General features: G+C 36.8%; 1 protein-coding gene across 1 annotated transcript in view; it reads right to left on the bottom strand.

Moving 5' to 3' along the window:
• The window catches only part of PEX7 (peroxisomal biogenesis factor 7), a gene marked incomplete in the record, with an annotated part of 101,344 nt that extends 90,256 nt beyond the window's left edge, over window positions 1-11,088 (bottom strand). The window contains 4 exon segments of the mRNA XM_072408948.1: window positions 192-269; window positions 7,264-7,414; window positions 9,171-9,228; window positions 10,836-11,088. Of these exon segments, the coding sequence (XP_072265049.1) occupies window positions 192-269; window positions 7,264-7,414; window positions 9,171-9,228; window positions 10,836-10,962 (414 nt within the window).
• Between the last annotated feature and the right edge of the window lie 9,033 nt (window positions 11,089-20,121).

Genomic DNA, 20,121 nt, shown 5'->3' with positions numbered 1-20,121 from the left:
TATTGCTAATAGAGGAGCCCCTAATGATGCTTTTGCCTGGGTCTACCCTACAGAAACAGTAGAGGCAGCTTCTTAGCTGAGTAAATAGAGGCAGGAGATGTAATTAGTGTCACAGAGTAATCGGCAGTCACCATCAGTGTTTTAGTAGTGTTCAGAAAAAATTTAGATGCTATTTTTTTCCTCACACTTACTAGTTTAGCTGTACAATCCCAAGATCCTGACACCAGTAACTGTTCTCCCCTTGTCTGACTCCAGTCCACACTATGAACCTATGGGGGAAATATGCAAACATTGTTTACGCCAGTCAGCTAATAAGACATTAAGGAATATATTTTCTTGCTATATATTTTGTCTGATTACAATGCATAATCTATATTTACAGAGTACAAAATATCACTGACATACAATGAAATGAAACGTTCTGGTGACATTCATTAACAGCATACATGGTTCTAAAAATTTAGAGAGCTCTCAAGTTTTCCCCTGTGTACCTCCAAAAAAAAATGGGGCAATGTAAATAGGCAAAGGTTGCATTACAAGTATCAATCATGATTTTCTTTCATAAAATACAGGTAGTAACAGCAAACATAAGCCTGTTTAAATAAATGGTGCTTGCAGTACCTTCACACAGGTGGTATAAATCTGTAGTATCATCACTTTAAGCACAGGAGAGGACTATATACAAATGTGCAAAATGAAAGGTAAAGAGACATTTATTAAAGAATGAATAAAGTATAAATTAAAAGATCACTATAGAATGGGTCCTTTAACTATGCAGCATCATGAACATAAAAATTCCAGTTAAAGGTTAAAAGAGTCGGCATTAGAGCAAGAGAGGAGGGGAAATTTTCCACTTGGGACAAACATTCTGGTGACAAAAAAAATTGGGGGGGGGGGTTGTGTAAATGCTGTCAAATGCTTCCCCAGCTAAACTATGTTGGTTCACCATGGCCATTCATCACTACAGACAAGGGTTCACTTGCACAATTACTCAACAAAGTAGCAATTATAAACTGGGTGCAGAAGTGTTGGGCACATACTGTGTATAAACATAAAGGGGGCTTTTACTCCCCCATTGCTGGTTTTGCCACCACATGGGGAGATTTGTGCAGCAGCTGAATAGCAAGGACCCAAAGTCTTGAATGAGAAAAGGCAGCTTTACAAGGCCTACCCCAGCACATTCTCCATTATATGGTAATACACCAACAACAGTACAGGAAGTGGGGCATACGGAGCCATGACCAGCATTGTTCAACTGCACAATCTGCCAGTGGTCACAAATAAAAACCAAGATTTTAAAAGAGCATTTTGGGGTAAAAAAAAATCTTAGTTTATATTAAAGTTAAACATGTAGTACAGCAAGAAAACTAAAATGAGTGCAAAATGTACTTATATCATATTCCTATATTACTCCCTGTAAAATTAATATTTTATATTTTTATAATTACTCTCCTGTATAAATTATTTTTGCATGAACACTCTAAGCTATTTATGCTAAACATTTTATTTTAGTTGCCTGATGCACCACAACCTAAGGTCAAGTTGACACTTATTAATGAGTAGAGTTTTGGTAAATATGCCAAAGTTTGTCAGTCTGTATGCAAATGTTAGTGTACCACTCAGTAATTGATAATTAAAAAACAATTAACATCAGGTGATTTGAGACCCTTCTTCAAGAAAACATTATGTAAATTTCACTTTATGTGAAAAATCACTTGAACAGCTCAGCTCAGGAATCTGGGATAGCCACCACATCCAGAAGGCAAGAAAAACATGTGCTTCTGTTTTCAAGAAAGACTGCTCTGTGACCGCTCTTCCTTTTATTTCAAGGTCTTACTTATGAGTGCGTGGTGGTGTAATTTGAAGCTTTTATGGTGTGTTTTGGGGGAGAAGGTAGAGGAAAAATTCTCTAGATATCTTGATGAAGCAGACATTGTTTTCTGCAAAACGCGTAGAGAACCTATTATTTAGAGACCTCGGCTTACTGGTTAAGAAAATCAATTCTTCAATGTTTATATAGTGAAATTCATTTTTTAAATGTTTTTAGCCAAATCAAGAATAAACAGGATTTTTATTGTTAGGATTTTAATAAAAATGTATACATATAAAAAGCATCTAATGTTATTTTTACTACCTTGAGAGTCCCACATGTGGTCTGTTTTGTTTGTGTTGTAAGAAATAAACATGTACAAAACCACTAGCCAAATATTTAAAACCTAAAGCCCAAACTATGGTACTAAAATGATCCTGCGTTTAGAATTGGCTAACCTTCACTTTAACAACAACAAAAAAATGTTTGTTTCAAATGGAATACATCAGAAAGAAGAGTTAATAGAGAAGCACCTAAAGCAGAGTTAGAAGAAAAAAAAATCCTGTAGGCTGCATTCCCTGATTACTTAGCTATTAAAATTCATGTCTTCCTGTTGAAGATAGATTTCCATAAAAGACTTTTAAAAAAAGGAAAACACTTTCTGCCAGCCTTAGAAAGGATGCGTTATCTTCGGCATTCTTTGCAGAGCTGCAACAGGTATCTAATAATTTTGAGGAGGACAATTGCAAATGGCTGCACTAAACATCCAAGGGTTTTATACAGGGATAAAACAAAAAAAGCACTGCTCATGAAGAAAATAGCCAAAGTTTCTAGACTGTGGCACTTGTGCAATGAATGTGGCCTTAGGAACTCGAAACAAAATGCTTTCTTCCTTTAATTGCCAACTGGTAAGATAACACTGCTTTAATTAAAGTATATGGACAACCAGACACATGTATTAATGTAGTAGTGAGTCACATTTAATTCAAATGTTAATTCCATTCTCTAGCAGCAACAGAGCAATAACTTCAGCCATTCCCCTAGCTACACCTATGAACAAGTTAGCTGCCCTATTATCTGTATGTAGCATGCGACACACTCAATATAAGTCAAGGAACCTCTACCTAAATTTGACTGTGTAGGTTGTTACTTTTCTTTATCAAGGTATATCAGAGACAAGATAGCAAATAAGGTTCTAAAACTGAGTAAACCCAATAGGGCAAACAGAATTCAAACCAGACCAGGTATGTCCGATTGTTGGACATTTCAAGTACAAAGATGGCATCTACATACTGAAAGGTGGCTGTGCAATTGGTCTACTATTGTATTTAATTGTACATAAAAGGGGTAGGAAAAAAAGTAAGATGTGCAAAATAACTAATTAAAACAAATTGAACAGAGTGCAAAAGTAACTAGAACCCACTGAAACACAACATGGAGGTTAACAAAATGTCCAAAGCCCCAATTAATGTCCCCAATCTCTAGTACATTGACCCCTGTGGTGTAAAGGTCACAACAATATTAAAACCTAAAAATGGCTGGCTACCGCAAGAAAGACTTTGGAAGGTTGCAAAAAACAAATCTGGCATCTGCAAAACAAACAGAAGTGCAGTCCATATTTCCCAGGCCTTAATTATAGCGTACCCAGTCTCTTCTTCAGCATTATTTCAAAATAAGCTGTAGAAATTATTTTATTTGTAGGTGCCATTTCAGATGTAGGTTTACACATAAAAATCCTGGTAATTATTGTAATTATGCTTTCTTAACACAATGATAGATGATACCAAGAACTGAATATTTCTACAGCTTGTATCTAATATTTCCTCATCATCCACATAAAAATATTAATACTTATGTTCTGACTTTCAGCAAAATGACAACATAAGAGAAACAGAAAACAGCAAGCCTATATTATGCAGTGGATGAGCAAGCAGGTCAGGTTAGACAAAGATGCAAAATATACTGATTACAAATTAACACCAAATTGCCATGTATTTTAAATGGCAACATTTTAGAAGGTATAGGCAAATTATAGATGGGCTGAATCTCACATTACTTTTTACATTTTCAGAAGAAGAAAGTAGTAAACCTGCCTTGCTGGTCCCATATTAAACTAGTAATTCAGTTGCGTGGTATCAACTCTCCAGCAATGGCATTGCTAAAAAATGACTTCTCTGTTCTAATGGTATGACTTCTCTACTGGGCAAATCTCCACAAATCTTGCTGAAAATCCCTGATGCAACAGGATCACTAGTGTGACTTCGCCCTAACATCTAGAACCATCTGGCAACTGGACCCCATTCTTTCCTATAAGTAAGCCATAATAATGGTGCATTTTTGTGTTTCAGCAATGTTTGTCTTGAAGGGGCCACAAAGTCCATAATAACTAATAAGAGGCTGTGGAGTTGATGTGCATACTGTGCTAATTCATTCGTCATGTATATCATGTATATATGCTCATGTTTTTAGTTCATGGATCTATATTATTCTTCTTGGGCATAAGGTTACCCAACTCTAGCTGCTTGTCCAGTTTTTTAAGTTTTACAATATGCCGTCACAATTATATTATCAGTGTCTGGGCAACGTGAAACTCAAACCATAGACAGTGTTGTTCTAATGTAACGTAATGTAATGAACAAGCCCAATAATGACCCTGGGGCAGCAATTTCAACTAAAAGTATCACTGACACTTACCTTGTTGTCTGTTTAATAACATATTTTACCAGAATGTATGCATGTATATTGTATGTGGCATTTGTAAAACCAGTTATGTTATGCAGTAAAATGGTGGATGGGAAATGCATTTTGATGGAGAATGGACACAGGAATATTTCTGTAATGTAATCTGCTGAGATTTTGACAAATCACCATCTCTACAGTTTACAAAGGATGGTCCAAAAAAAGAAAAATATTCAGAGAGCAACAGTTCTCTACCTTCTTGATGTCAGAGGAGAATGACCAGACTGATTACAGCTGACAGAAAATCAACAGCCAAATATTTACTCAGAGCATCACTGAATGCACTAAAAATCAAACCTTAAAGCAGATGAACTACAGCTGTAGGAGGCAACACCAGGAGCCTCCCCTGTCAGCAAAGAACAGGAACCTGGGACTAAAAATTGACAGTTCACAAAAATTGGACAAGAAAAGTCTGAAAACACATTGGTTAGTCTGATGAGTCTCAATTTCTGCTACAACATTTAGATGGTAGGGTTAGATTTTGGCATCAACAACATTAAAGAATGGATCCATCCAACCTTGAATTAACAGTTCAGGCAAAAATAGTAATAGGCAACAATTAAATGCCATTGTCTACCATAGTTTTGTTGCTAACTAAGTCCATCTTTATATGACCACCCATCTTGTGATGTCTACTTCCAAAAGAAAACCACATGTTGTCACATTCAAACTATCTCATAATATTAAACATTCCAATGAGTTCACTGCACTAAAATGATTACCACAGCCACCAGATCTCAATCCAATACAGCACCTTTGGGATGTGGTGGAATGTGGATTTGGACAGATAGTTTTCATAATGGATGTGCAGCAACTTCGTGATGGTATGTCAAAATGGACCAAAAGCCTAGTGGAATCTTTGTTAAATCTATGCCATGAAAAATTATGGCATTTCTGAAGGCAAAAGGAGGTCCAACCTGAACTGCAAAAAGTTACAAATCACTCTAAAGGCCTTAGTTAGCATGTTAAAATATTAAAGGTAATGACAGTACAATTACAAAAAGACTGAACAAGTATGGCTTGTTTGAAGAGGTTGTCAGGGGGAAATATCTTCTCTGGAAAAAGAACCTTTATTAAATGCTTTTGAATGGTGTTTCAGAATTTTCCAGTTTATCACATGATTTGTTACCTTGTATTGTCATTCCTAAAACCTTTTAAATAAATATTCTGAAAATGATTTGTTATAACTCAGTTATGGAGATGGCATTCACTCACTCACTTCTCACTCAGCTATCCTAGGGTGAAAGCAAAGCTTCTCCATATATACAGTACAGAGAACAAGTGTCACTGTAGTGAAAAAAAAGTGTGTTATAGGCCGGAATAACAGATGACAATAAAGGAAAGAGATTAAAAACTAATGCAAACTAAGCTGAAACATATTACATTTTTTTTAGTTTAAATACACTAACTTTTGTCTTGAGTAACTTTTTCCTTTTACTTACAAAGACCAATGAAATCATTTAGAAATGGGGCTGGGGAAAAAAAGCATCTGACTGAAAAAATAGTAAACATGAATAAACTAGCAAAACTTTGCATTATTTTATAGCTGTGTTTAAGACATGTGATAATGTGGACTCTTGGACTTGGAGGAAGACTTCAAAGAGTGTTGATTAGCTAGCTGGGTAAATACATATTGCTGATACAAGGAGGAGCATATGTATAGTATAAGCACACAGGACAATCAGGTACACAGCACTGAAGAGGGAAAGTTCAATTGAATCAGTTCCATTATATGAATTGTCCTAAATCCCAGGTGTTTTCATACATTGTTGTGTAAAGTTGTGTCACAGTATTCCTCTATTTCCGCATACTACTTTCACAAATATGTGTATGTGAGCCCTAAAAACAAACTCCTGGTCCCCATTAGCTGTGAGCTATGGTGATGGCAAGTTAAGTGAACAGTTTCTGATCCCTATTTTAGAAGTCTTAACTTATCTCTGTTCTCGCCTTTTATACTTTTAACCTCCTGGGCGGTTCATTTTTGTCTGGATTTATATGTCTAAAAGCAGTACAATGTCTTTCATGAAAATTTATTTTACAGTATAATAGTATGAATACAATAAAGTTTGAAACACAAAATCATGTCAAAATAATAAATAAAAAAAAAAAAACTTTGACATGATTTTGTGTTTAAAACTTTATTATACTCACACTATTATAATGTAAAAAAACATTTCATGAAAGACAATGTACTGCTTTTAGACATATAAATCCAACATATTGCATTCAGTACAGTTATTTTGTATTGAATGCAATACAAAATAATTTGAAATTCTCATTGCGCCCCTAGCGACAGCTGTCAGCGCACTCGTCAGGGCACAGATCAATGAAGAGGACGCAGCCAGAGGATGGCAGGACACTGGAAGATGGCGATGGAATCAGGTAAGGCTTTATTTTTTGAGCTACCCTGAGTGTGGCTCAGGGTTACTGCTTTCAGCAGTAACCCCGAGCCACCCCTAGTCAATATTTTTTTACCCCTAGTCACACTCGGGCTTACCACTTGGGAAGTTAACACAAGGGAAAAAATCCCAATTTGATAAATCTGCTATTAAAGTTGCAAACTGGTTTCTACAAGTGTTTTTATAATAGATTTCTTATTGCCAATCAATAGGGAATTACATTTTTTGGATTGCATTGTTGATATATTGAGTTTTGCCCAGTTATTATAATGTCTACAAAGAAAATAGTTCTAAGATCTTATATGTGTGTCATACCTCTTTGAGGTGCTCTCTGAATACATGCACAGGGCCCTGTGGTTTGGATAAATCCCATAACTGAAGAGATCCATCTCCACTAGAAGTAACCAGAATGTTCTCACTGATCTCACTCCATGTCACATCAAAGAGTGCATCACTCCAGTCAAAGCTGTGGGTGACAAAGCATAGAATGAAAGGAAGAGAGACTGTAAACAGTACTTGACAGTCTACAGAAAACAAGGCAAGAATTTATTACAAATACATGGGTTAAAACAGATATTTATCAAAACTATTTTATTTGTTTGTGGATCGAGGCACAGTTTAACCCCATCCCCAATCTTTATTACTGATGGTGACTCCAGAGGGAAGAGTTCACCCGACTCTTAAGACACATACACTGCATGCATACATGCAATAATAGTCATTGGTAAGGATCTTTCACAATCTTTTCTAATGACTAGCACTGCACGATGCATGAACGAGTGCTGTACATACAGCACCGTTCTGTTCTATGCAGAGGGGAGGGGGAGAGCATCAGAGCGGCACCCTGCTGCGCGCTCTTCCCCTTCCCTTCCTTTAGGATCTTTAGTCGTCCATGGATCGGCCAGGACGGACGATGGACGACTGGCGCTGTACACACGCCAGATTCTTGCCTGATATCGGCCCTGAGCCGATTATCAAGCGAGAACCATTGGACGTGTGTACGTAGTGTTAGGCATTTTGTAAAATAAGATAAACTTGTGTTTATGCGCTCTATGGGCCTGATTTATTAAAGCTCTCCAAGGCTAGAGAGGATAAACTTTTATCAGTGAATCTGGGTGATCCAGCAAATCTGGAATGGATCTTGGCCAGGATTGGATATGTTTGCTAACAAATAGCATATGACTTCCATTCCATAAGTAATCCATTCCAGGTTTTCTGGATCAACCCGCTTTACTGATGAAAGTGTATTCTCTCCAGCCTTGGAGACCTTTAATGAATCAGAGCCTGTATATCATCATTGCAGATTTACCGGCTCCCTAGTGGATTCTCTGTAGAAATGTATAGGCATCCAGCTTTACACCAGGATCTATTAGTTTGGCCTGAATAGGGAGACTTTTGCCCTGTGTATGCTCCTATGTGAACTGATATTGAATGGACAATTCACTTATTGTGTGTAAACTAACAAAACAAAGTGACAGGAGAGTACAGGGAATGAGATGGGTTACACAAGAAACATGTTACTTTGCTAAAAACTCCCACCAAGACTTTTCCTGTATGTATATGTGACAATTTATTGAAGGTCTACCAATGAAACAAGGTGGGAATGGACTGCAGGAAAGGTAAGTAGAACATGAAGTAGGTTATCAAGGGAACCCGTTACTTCGCTCTGAATGAATAGGGGGAGAGACCTGTTCTGTGTAGGCAATTTGCTTGTTGTTTTTAAACCAACAAAACAATATGACAGGAGGTTAACTAAAGAAGGTAAACTAGGGAACCAATCACTTTGCTCTGAATGGACGGAGGGATCTATTATTATTTATAATAAACAGGAGTTATATAGCGCCAACATATCACGCAGAGCTGTACATTAAATAGGGGTTGCAAATTACAGACAAATACAGATAGTGACACAGGAGAAGAGGACCCTGTCCCGAAGAGCTTACAATCTAGGGACCTTTACCTTTGTAGGTTCCCACCCAAACAGATTGGTAATGAACACATTGCTCATTGTTGGTGGTCCAAAAAGAGCCTGGGAAAATTATGTGGCCCACCTCCTAACTTTACCCCTGAATGGGTAAAATATGACCCCTCTAGGTCAGTTTATTTCGCATGTACCATTAAGTTTTATTGTAAAAGGGAATTTTCATTGAATGTTTGTATTATGTCAATATTATCATTTATAGAAAATGTCAAAAGCATAAAAATACAATAAAATAAATTACCTTTTGATACAAGCAAGTCCAGTTTCATTTTGTTCTAATACAAACAGAGTACCACATCCTAGGGAGACCAAAGTAGTAAACAATGTGAGTAAACATTTAGTTAAGTAAAAACAGCACATAAATATTGAACAACATCTGTTTAGAAAACACTTAGTCTTGGTATGTGCCATTGTTATTAGTCATTTCATGTGGAGTTTAGTAGAACAGTTTGTGTCACAACATTTTCTGCAAGCAGTAAAATCACAACTTAATGAAATGAGTCAACATTATTCACTGATCATTCATCCTAATGCATACCTTTTCCAAATAATAAATAATATTGTGAATAACAAATTCATTAGTTTTTTCTGCTGCGTGTTTGTACAGCAACTTAAATCTCAGTAATTTGGGAAGAACTTCTGACCCTGCAAATCAAATTATAAAAATCAGAAGTAGTTAGGTAAATTTTGAACTTATTTACTTTGTTATTTATTTACTGCTTCAGAGTCTAGCAGAGTATGCTCCAATAATGATCTTTGAAAACCATTTCAGGAGCTACCATCAGTGCTCCATGAATAGGAACGCATAGTTTATAAATGAAAACGGTTGTCATGAATGGATTTTATACTTGTTAGAATCAGATTCCTATAGAACATCTGTAGTAAAGTAACATGGAGGATACCAATACTGACCTCCAATTGTGATAACACAAATATCCTGGCTGTTATAGTGATCTAACGTGGTCACTTAAAATGCAGATCGGCCTTTTGCCTAGGACTTTCCTAATGTGCATGCATACATTTGGTCACTTTGTCAAAGTTACCAACTGAAACTGTACCTTTAACAATCTTTTTTAGTGTGATATTTGAAGTCTTCTAGATACTTGTTCACACCACTTACATTTATTGTCTTTTACACATTTCTAGCACACTGGATTGCTGGATTTTAGGTGTGTTGTTCCCAAAGCAATCCTAGCAGTGCTAAAGATCACATTCACTCCAAGTCAGAGAATTCAGGGGGCAGCGCTCTCACATTCATAACGGCGTTTGAAGAGTGTCCCCCAGGGAATTTTCAACTGGGAACTCATCTTTGCAAATAACACACCAAGAAAACAAAGATCTAAGGAATCCAGCAGTACTTAAACCAGCTCTTGATGAAGTTAGGTAAGGATTTCAAATAAGTTATCACTGACGACCATATGACCTTTCACACCATTTAAAGCAGTTTTTACATGTAGTAATATAAATCAATGTAATGGAGATATAATGATCCAGGTACCGATATAATGTACCCAAAAGCTTGGTGGGCTTACAAGGATTGGCTAAATCAGAAATACACCGACACACACATGGGGTGCTGAGCACTTCAGTGTGATTCCAAGGTGATCAGACAATATTCAGCAATATTCCATAGCAAGGAGTCACTGGCAAAAACATCTCTTCCTTACATTGCTAACATAGAATAAGGGAGATTCACCTATACTATCTTTTATTTCAAAGATCATCTTACACATAAAGCATGTTTGTGTGCTCTCATTTATAATGACAACATGCAATATTATCTACCATGTAGACTGGGCTTTATGTTCATGATGAACTTTTTATTGCTTTGTTTCCATTGCTATACTTAGGATAGATCCCTGCATGCAGTAATTGGAGGTGTGATGGGTGCAATGACCTCCTTCACCTGATAGGCCATAGTTCTGGGAGGCTGCACAGGCCAGGCGGGATGGGACGTAGGGGGAGAACTCCACAGCATAGCCGTGCCTGCCGGGGAGTCTGATAGCTCGGGTCACACCGCCAGCTGAAGCCATAACGTGCGGCGCCGCCTCCACAGCATAGACAGCGCGTCTGTCCGGGGCCGCCCAGCAGCTGTCAATTGTCGGAGCGCAGCATGTTATAGGAAGTGACGTGCCTGTGTACTATGTACCGACTGACAGCAGTTCCGCCTCGTATACAGTACTCAGCTGTGCTGTACGTGATTCTATGGCAACCTGTAGTTCAGTCACAGCAACAATACAAAACGGGTAGAGTATTTGTCACAGTGCCCTCTGCTGGCCCCTGATGCTCTGTAAGGAGGAAAAGGCAAACAAACTAAATTTCGTTTTGTTGTAAAGCACAGTGTACATATACACATAAATGTATGTTTTCTTTGCCTTTTCTCTTGATCTCCTATAATCACTTCCGGGATAACTACATAATATTTTTTATGGACATCCTGTGCATGGCAGCAATTGTGCACCATGCCCTCCAAGATTGTAAGCTCTTCTGGGCAGGGTCCTCTCCTCCTCCTGTGTCACTGTCTGTATCTGTCTGTCAACCCCTGTTTAATGAACAATGCTGCATAATATGTTGGTACTAAATAAATCCTGTTTATTAAGAATAATAATAAAAATAATAATGCCTTCCTTAAAGACGAACTAAACTCAAAAGTCCCCCAAAACAAAAAATACACTTACCTTCAATTCCGCAGGATGGTCGATCAGTCCAGAGGTCTCTTCCATCGGGTCCCGTGTTGTGTGCCGGTGCTCCTGGCGTCACCATCTTTGCCTCTTCTGGGTTCTTCATTCTACGTCACCCAACCCAGGCGCGAGATCGTGCAACGTAATTTTTACCTTTTGACGAAAGGGCTCCTTCTGCGCATGCCTGAGATGCTCGGCACAGCATGGTCCATAAATATTTGGACAGAGACAACTTTTTTCTAATTTTGGTTCTGTACATTACCACAATTAATTTTAAATACAACAACTCAGATGCAGTTGAACTGCAGACTTTCAGCTTTAATTCAGTGGGTTGAACAAAAAGATTGCATACAAATGCAAGGAACTAAAGCCTTTTTTTTACACAATCACTTCATTTCAGGGGCTCAAAAGTAATTGGACAAATTAAAAAGCTGAAAATAAAATGTTCATTTCTGAAGTCTGATAGATAGCAATGCAGTTGACAATACAAAGTGTTGTTCCTGAAAAGACATTTTATCCTGGTATCACCTTTTTTTGAATTTTTTTGTTTAAATGAAAGTATTATCTTAAAAAAATTTCCAATGTTGAGGTCCTGGTGGGAACACAGCCAGAAACTTCACTGTCAGAGACCCTGAGAGTATAAAAATAAATGCACATGTAAAATAGTTATGTAAAGGGAATATTAGCCTGCTACATGTATGATATTGTACCTGATCTGAGTATCATAATGTAATGAGGCTTACATATGACCTGTCTACAGTACAAGTATACAGAAGAAAGGATTTTCATTTGGGACACCCTACATACTACTCATAAGATCACCTCTTTAAAACAGGGCATTTCTTTGTTTTCCTGGTCGTGGTTTAGTTTTGAATAGCTATAATGAGTAAATAACATTTTTCCTTATGATTATTCCTAATGATGATGAAAACAATTTAAAGCCAATAATGCTCCATAATAGTAAATTTTATGTACATGGTAAATGTGGCCATTTTAGCTCATCTTAGAACTTTTCTTACTGCCAAACAGGTCTTACATCAGATTTGAGGACAGGAAGCTCTCTCTCTCTGCAGTTTTATAATAGTTGTCAAATTATATTTGTTTTTGAGGGTTTAAAGCTCCACACTGAATAGGATCAATATTTTATTTATTTAACTGTTTTTACAAACTTATTGTTATGTTTTACAGGAAAATGACGCAGTAAATACTGTGGTGAAGCATGTACCCGCCAGCAAATGTTCAGAGTTCAGGCGTACGTTTAGTCCTACAAGTTAAACAAAAGATGCCCTGGTATCTCAATAATGAAAAACTGACAGCTGACACCCCCATGCCCTCCTTCTTTTCTTTTTCTTGCTTTCCTTTTTTCATTACCCCATGTTTCCTATACCTTCAACATATGTCTTAATGTTAATGTTTTTATGTTTGTTGTATCACATGGTATATTTATTCCCCCTTCCAATTTTTTCTTTTGTTTTAAGATCCAAGGAAGCCTTAGTGTGTGAGCTGTACCCATGTTTCAGTTCATTACTTTTTACACTTGTGAGACTCAGAAAAGCAGTGTCCACCCTAAAACATCTCCAGTAATGTACAATTTTATTTATCTATTTTTCACGTTTATGGTAATGCACAATCAGGCTAAAGCAGGCCAATTAGAGATTAAATGCACCTGCTATAAAGTTTAAATGAACACATAAACATGTCAAACTGACGCCAAAATCACACTACTGTTTACTTGTGTTTCCAGGCATAGTTTCTGTATGAATGTTCCCTTACAGTAGAACGTTGAGTTAAATAAAAATAAACACACATGATGTCATCTATTACAACTAATACCACAGTAGTTTTTGTTTTTTCTGAGTGTTCTCTGTAATAGATCTCATAGCTGTTCATTCTTCCAGTGGATCTGTTTCCATTTTTTATAAACAGGATGACAATGCTGTTTGTTTTGTGAAATTGCATAGTGACATTGTCATCTTGTAGAACATAGTAGGCTGATTTATTGTAGTCCTAAATGCATTTTCAGTTGCCACAATTTTTTTTTTTTTTTACTTGGTAAATTTAAACTATGCAAAGCTCACCCACATACCACAACGAAAATACTCTGGCCCTGATTTGTGAAAGCTCTCCAAGGCTGGAGAGAATACACTTTCAGAAGTGAAGCTGGGTGGTCCAGAAAACATGGATTGTACTTTTAAAAATCATTTGTTATTTGCTAGCAAATGTTTTGCATCCTGGACCAGATCCAGTCCAGGTTTGCCGGACCACCCAGCTTCACTGATGAAAGTGTATTCCCTCCAGCCTAGGAGAGCTTTTATAAATCAGGGCCTCTATACCAGAAGACAACACTTTATCTTCCCCTGCTGGATCACTGTCATTTACTTCTACTAAGACAAACAGGGATGTCAAAAACATTGTGCATTTGAAAGTCCTGGAATAAACATTTCAAGCTTCTATCACAAAGTTCACTCCATTCGGACATCTGTAAACACCAGCAGTACATTCAAATTGATATTGGTCCCACTATCAAATCACTTACAAGTAGCAATTCGGTATCACAAGCCTCTTAATGCAGTAAAAAGCCCCAGCAATAATACTAAGTCTCCCATTACCCCTGAGAAAGCCCGGTTCAGGCCAAACGCGTCGGGTGGGACACCTTACCGCCATCGTTAACCTAATATGATACTTTGTGTTTTTACATTTAACTCTAGTTGCACTTCAAAAGCATGCCTTTCCCTCCCTCCTCTTCTTCTCTTCTTCCTCCCTAAGTGATGAGGGGACTCAAAAAAATAAGAACTGCTGTGGTAATGCTAGTGATAAATTGTCATTGTCTTATCTTGCCAATAATTCCACTTTATGGTACTGTAACTGGCAATAGAATTGTGTTGTTTCTTTAAATTGACTATAAATCGCCTGCATTTCTGAATTAAATCAAGTAAGAGTGATTGATAATGAGTGTAGAATTAAAATAACCTCAATACGTGAGGTCGGGAAATTCCCATTAAACACATATGTATATTAATTTGAGACCTGTCAATCAATTCCCGTTCAATTAAATTTGTGCTGCGTGCTTGCCTTCACTGCACTTTTCTCCTGTTAGACCATACATCCATTTAGGTGTATGGTAGAACCTTGAGTCTCGATTAACTGTTAACATTTATATTAAACAGGCTGATCAAATTGTTTGAAGATTGCCATCCAATTGGGCTAAACCAGGTAAATGTGATTTATTGTCTGCAGTTTGTTTGGGAGAGCATTGTATCATAAATCAGTTTTCTTCCTTCAGGAAACTGATTTGCATTTCTGTAATCAATATTATATTTCAACTTTCTGTCTGTGGTTTTGGTGATAAACACTTACATATTGTTTAACAAATTTTGTTCAGCTACACTATGAAAAATATATATGGAAGGTTTACCTAATCATTTGTGAATAAAATATATCTATTTCATCTGAATGCCTAACAGTTTTGTTAATATGTTTATGTTATTGCATTCCTTCTAAAAATACATATGTTTATTTTTTATTTTGCAGTAATTGATGGTGTGCGTGTGTGTGGATATTTGACTGAAGTTTGCTTTTGTTCCATTTACAGAAAATGCCGCTTTATATTCAAGAATTCCACTAAACATTGCTTCAATTTGGTAGAAAAATGAGGTAGATTAAACTAGACTAAAAAAAACACAAACTGAAAGAAAGAAATTGTGCAACATGCAAAGAGAAAGAACTAATGAGGAACAAGTCAGCATGGGTTAGATTCAAATCCTTCTTTGAAATCCTTTTCTAAAAATTGGCAAACCCTAAATCCTGTTTCCTATTTATAGGTCTAATAGGCAAACCACTAAATGTTATACAAATATCATGTACTGGAGCACTGTATTCAGTACAATAAAAATATACAAATCCCTTAAAGTGGAAGTTCTACATTTAGGAATACACGACCAGGCAGATTATTATTACACAAAGGGACAAGTGATGTTTCTACCTCAATAGTCTCTCCTACCCTCCTGATTACTTCGGCCGAAGATCATCTACCAGAAGAGAACAAAGGGAATGGGGACAGGTTGAGTAATGGGAGTTTATAAAAGTCCAAATGACTACCCCTGAAACAGAAGATTACTTTGATAAGGTAAGCCTTGCTGCAAAGTGACCATTGGCCCCAAACCAACCACACAAAAATAAATAAATAGAATAAAAACAACCACAATCATAAAAAAGTACTATAGTGGCTGATTGCCCAGAATTAAATTACAGTTCCCTAAATGAGCCTAATTTCATCCAATGCATTTTGTCAGTTTTTCCTACAGCAGCTTCCAATACAGTGACATCATTGTTACTCTGTACCCCCTTATAGTAAATCCTCATAGGCCTGTTAGTTATAGTTCAAAGGGCATTACAATTCAGTTCTGAAAGAAAATGCTTTGCAGTCTGGTAATCTCTGCATTTATATAAATCATCCAATAGATGTCAGTGTTTGGTCACAAACTAGAAATGCATATCATGTATTTAATGAAAACTGGCACTATTTGCTGACCTCCCAAGTGCTAAACACCTGTCTGTAATGCTGATCAAATGGCTTCAATACTTTGCCTCACTGTCTCAGAACAAAGAAGTCATAACTACTAATTTGTCTACTTGTTTCAGGTCAGGGATGCCGCCTCGGATGCCCGATCAACATGTCATCCATCCACCTAGCATTTTTTACCAAAGACATACCTGAATCCTCGACATCCTGGTCCAAAGTTTTAACACAAAGCTCCCCAAATAGCAACAATCAACTAAACTAGTTACTGAGGCTTTAAAGTGGGATTAAACTTAAATTGAACATTTTTTCAAAAATTGTAGAAGTGACGGATGATGTCCCTTTTGCAATTAAACTTTCTTGTTCGCAATCTTTTCTTTAGTGTGCAGTGAGCTGCCCCACCTTCACCTGTCTCTGTAGATCATTCCATATGATGGACTGTCTATGATGGAGGTCGAAGAAGTAGGGACTTAAAACGCACTTTTTCACTTACCTCGCACATCCAAGCGTTTCACTTCTTTGCAGAGCTTGACTCTTCATCTGATACGCCATTATATTTCTTCCTGATGTCTCCTGATCTTGTGCTGCAAAAAAACACACATTTTTTTATAATGTAAAATAGAGGGCCACTCTTTTACCTAATGTTGAAAGTGTGATGCTAGGTCCACTTTAATCCCCCTAGCGTTCTAATTCTGATAGTTTTTTGATGCAAAAAGTGATCCTATTTTTTTTGCATAGAAATTTTTGTTTGTATTGTGGGCTTGTAATTCTTAGGATAACTCCCGGGTATGATAAATATATTTATTTATTATATTATAATCATAAATATATAATATAATACATAATTATAAATAATAATTTTAAAAAAATAATGAAATCATTCTGTATTGTGCTTCACATCTCACTGCAGATGCCAGCAGCAATAGCAAATTCCGGGGGTGGTCACCCCCCGGAATTTGCTATTGCTGCTGGCATCTGCAGTGAGATGTGATGTACAATTTAGAAGTCCTGCATTGTGCTTTGATCTCTCTGGAGATGCGGGCAGCAGCGTGGCCGGGACCCGGGTGGTATTTAAAAGCAGATTACACAGTAATCTAGGGGGGCTCTTAAAGGTACCCCGAGTGTGACTCGGGAATACCGCTTTTTGCAAGTAAAAGCCACCCCGAGTCACACTCGGGATTACTGCTAGGGGGGTTAAATATATAGATTTTTTAATATATTCAATTTATTGTTTTTAAATGATTTTTTGTTTCAAACTTTATTATACTCATACTATTATATTGTACTGTAAAATAAATTTTCATGAAAAACAATGTACCGCTTTTAAAACATATAAAACCGGAAAGAAATGAACCGCAAGGGAGGTTAAATAACCAACCTTCCTGTGTTAGTTTTGTAATCTGAGCCAATAGTATTGAGGGTTTATGAAAATACCTGAAACCAGTCATCATTTAGTTAGGTGTTAACCTCCCCAGCAGTAACCCCAAATTAAATATGATATGCTGCTGCCCACTTGTAATAGCTAGTTTGATGAATGCTTTTTTTCAGGAGACCTTTCTAAATATGTCCGATAAATGTAAATGATCTGTAAAGCATTTGTATGACTAATTTGAGTGCTATAGATGCCTGCTTTAATAAATGTGTGATAGAACCTGTAATATTTTGAGATGGTAGCTATTAGTAGTTACTCTTTCCTTTCCTTTTTCTTTAATATACCATAAGAAGTAAGTAGTAGATGTTGTGTATGGTGGAATGCATACATATGCATGTTATGTAGATTGTGTTCATTTATTCATATCTACTAGGAGAATTCACGAAGGCTAAATTCACACTGGTGGTAAGATTGTGCTGGGTGTACCACTTCCTCCCACCAGCAATCGCTGCCTCCTGGGGTAACTCTACATGTAGCCTCCCCCTGCAGCAGCCCCATAGTAAATAAATAGGGGTGGCAGTGATTGGTACTAATACCGCTTATTGCTGCCAGCTGTCACATGTGTGGACAATGTTTTTTTAAGAACCAGTGCTGCTATATGAGTGTTTGAGCAGCTTGCAAGGTGCCAGTCGTGGGGAGCCATGCAGAATTGCAAAGATATTTTATGTTACAGAGGTACCACACAATAATCAATAACGTTCATTTTAAATGGATCCTTAAATGTTATTTGATTGTTGCAGTACATTTATATTCAGTCCACAATAATATCAAGGATATTATACTGACCTTGTAGGTGGTAGTTCATTTATTTTACTATTGTTGCTGACAGAATTGAATGTCTTCATTTGTCATCTAAGCCCATACTTCCAGGTATAGTAACATAAGAAAGTGGAGGTTGCCTTACTGGCATTTGTGATGTGCAAACAAAAAGAGACATTTTAGTGACACCTTTAGTGTCTGTTTATAAAGTAGTGAATCTGATATTCACCAAACATTCCCAGGTGAACTGTCTTCTAGTTCCATGTTTTATGGTAGTGTTTAAATCTGCACCAGAAAATGTTTAGTGAATGTGAGATTCACTGCTTTATGTATAAACCCCTTGAAGTGACCACTGCTAAGGGATGGACGATGAACATGTCACACAAAGAGAAGGTTCTCTATGTAAGGACAAACAGGACTCTAAATGACCATTCAGTACCACTAACTGTAAGATCTAGAAAATTACTGAATGACTTCCTGTATTTTAAGACATTTTCAAATGATCTCCATATCTTTAACACATCACAGGTTGCAGTTTTCAAACATGGTCACCTGTCAAAGAAGAAAATGCCCTGGCTTTGAGTAAAGGCAATTATTTGTAAGCAGTAACATTTTAACCCAGTATCTCTAAAACATTAAAAAATCCATTTGGTTATGATATTTATTCTTCGCTGAGTATTCTGTAAAATCTTATAAAGGTTGCAATCCTTAAATGAAAAGGCCACACAAGGCCCCAGGGCCGTTGTCTAAGAATAACAGAAGCAAGATGTTTTAACCATGAAACCTTGAGTGACGTGACTGCTATTATCTAATACACTCCTCCCTAGTTCACTGTCCTATTTTTGATACTTTTAGAAAGGGAGCCAGGTGCTTCCATGTTAGATTAAAGCCACCATGATCAAGTCATCTGCTATTTATTCCATTTCTTCTGAAACACTTCCCTGTGAGGTTTATTTCTAAACCTCACAGGGAAGTGAGGTTCTATTTCTTTATTTTTATGTTGTACATCCTAATCTTATGTCTAATACCAGGCTTGGCAACGAAATTACTCTTTATTTGACACAATTAGGGACCTTACATATTACATATTTCCTTATTCATTATTCGTCTATAGGAGTTGTAACCCTACAAGTTTTTCAATACAGAGCAGGAATAATGTACACAATACTGTATGGTGGTCCACCGCAGTTTAATTAGATTTGAAATTATTGGCAAACTTCCAAATAATTTTTGCCGCCTTTTCATAATTTCTTTATACATTCGAATTTCTGTACAGGTAAAACAATGGATGTAGTTTCAGTTACTCCCGCCTGAGCTTATTTGTAATGTACTGTTAAAAATGTATCCATTTACTTTCAGTTTGTGCTTTTATCGCTGTAACTTCTGCAGCCCACCAGGGGTTCTTTATTGCTTTGAAGCAACACCATGTCTGCCTCCTGTTTGTAACTGAAACTTGTTTTATGTTCCTACTGATAGCCTGAAATGTTGTCTAATGCTTTCATATCTTTTCCTAAACAAATTCCTATGTGGTGTCTGAATGTAAGTAACTCTAAAATGTTTACTAAATATAAATTTACTAAAACAGGAAAATGTACCCAATCTGTCCTGCTATACTTCAGTTTGTATTAAGGTGTCACTCCCTGTTTCCAATATGCATTATTAGGAGATTATTAAAGGATTTTATTATTTGTAAAGCCATTTTATGATTCCTTGACACCCAACATGTTTAAAATTTATATGACTGACATTTTTACTCTTGTACATTATGGTAGCAGGCAGAAAACCACATGTTCTAATTGAC

The sequence above is a fragment of the Pyxicephalus adspersus genome, chromosome 4, assembly GCF_032062135.1.
Source record: "Pyxicephalus adspersus chromosome 4, UCB_Pads_2.0, whole genome shotgun sequence".
In the NCBI taxonomy this organism is placed as follows: Eukaryota; Metazoa; Chordata; class Amphibia; order Anura; family Pyxicephalidae; genus Pyxicephalus; species Pyxicephalus adspersus.
This window is presented reverse-complemented; position numbering and strand designations above follow the sequence as displayed.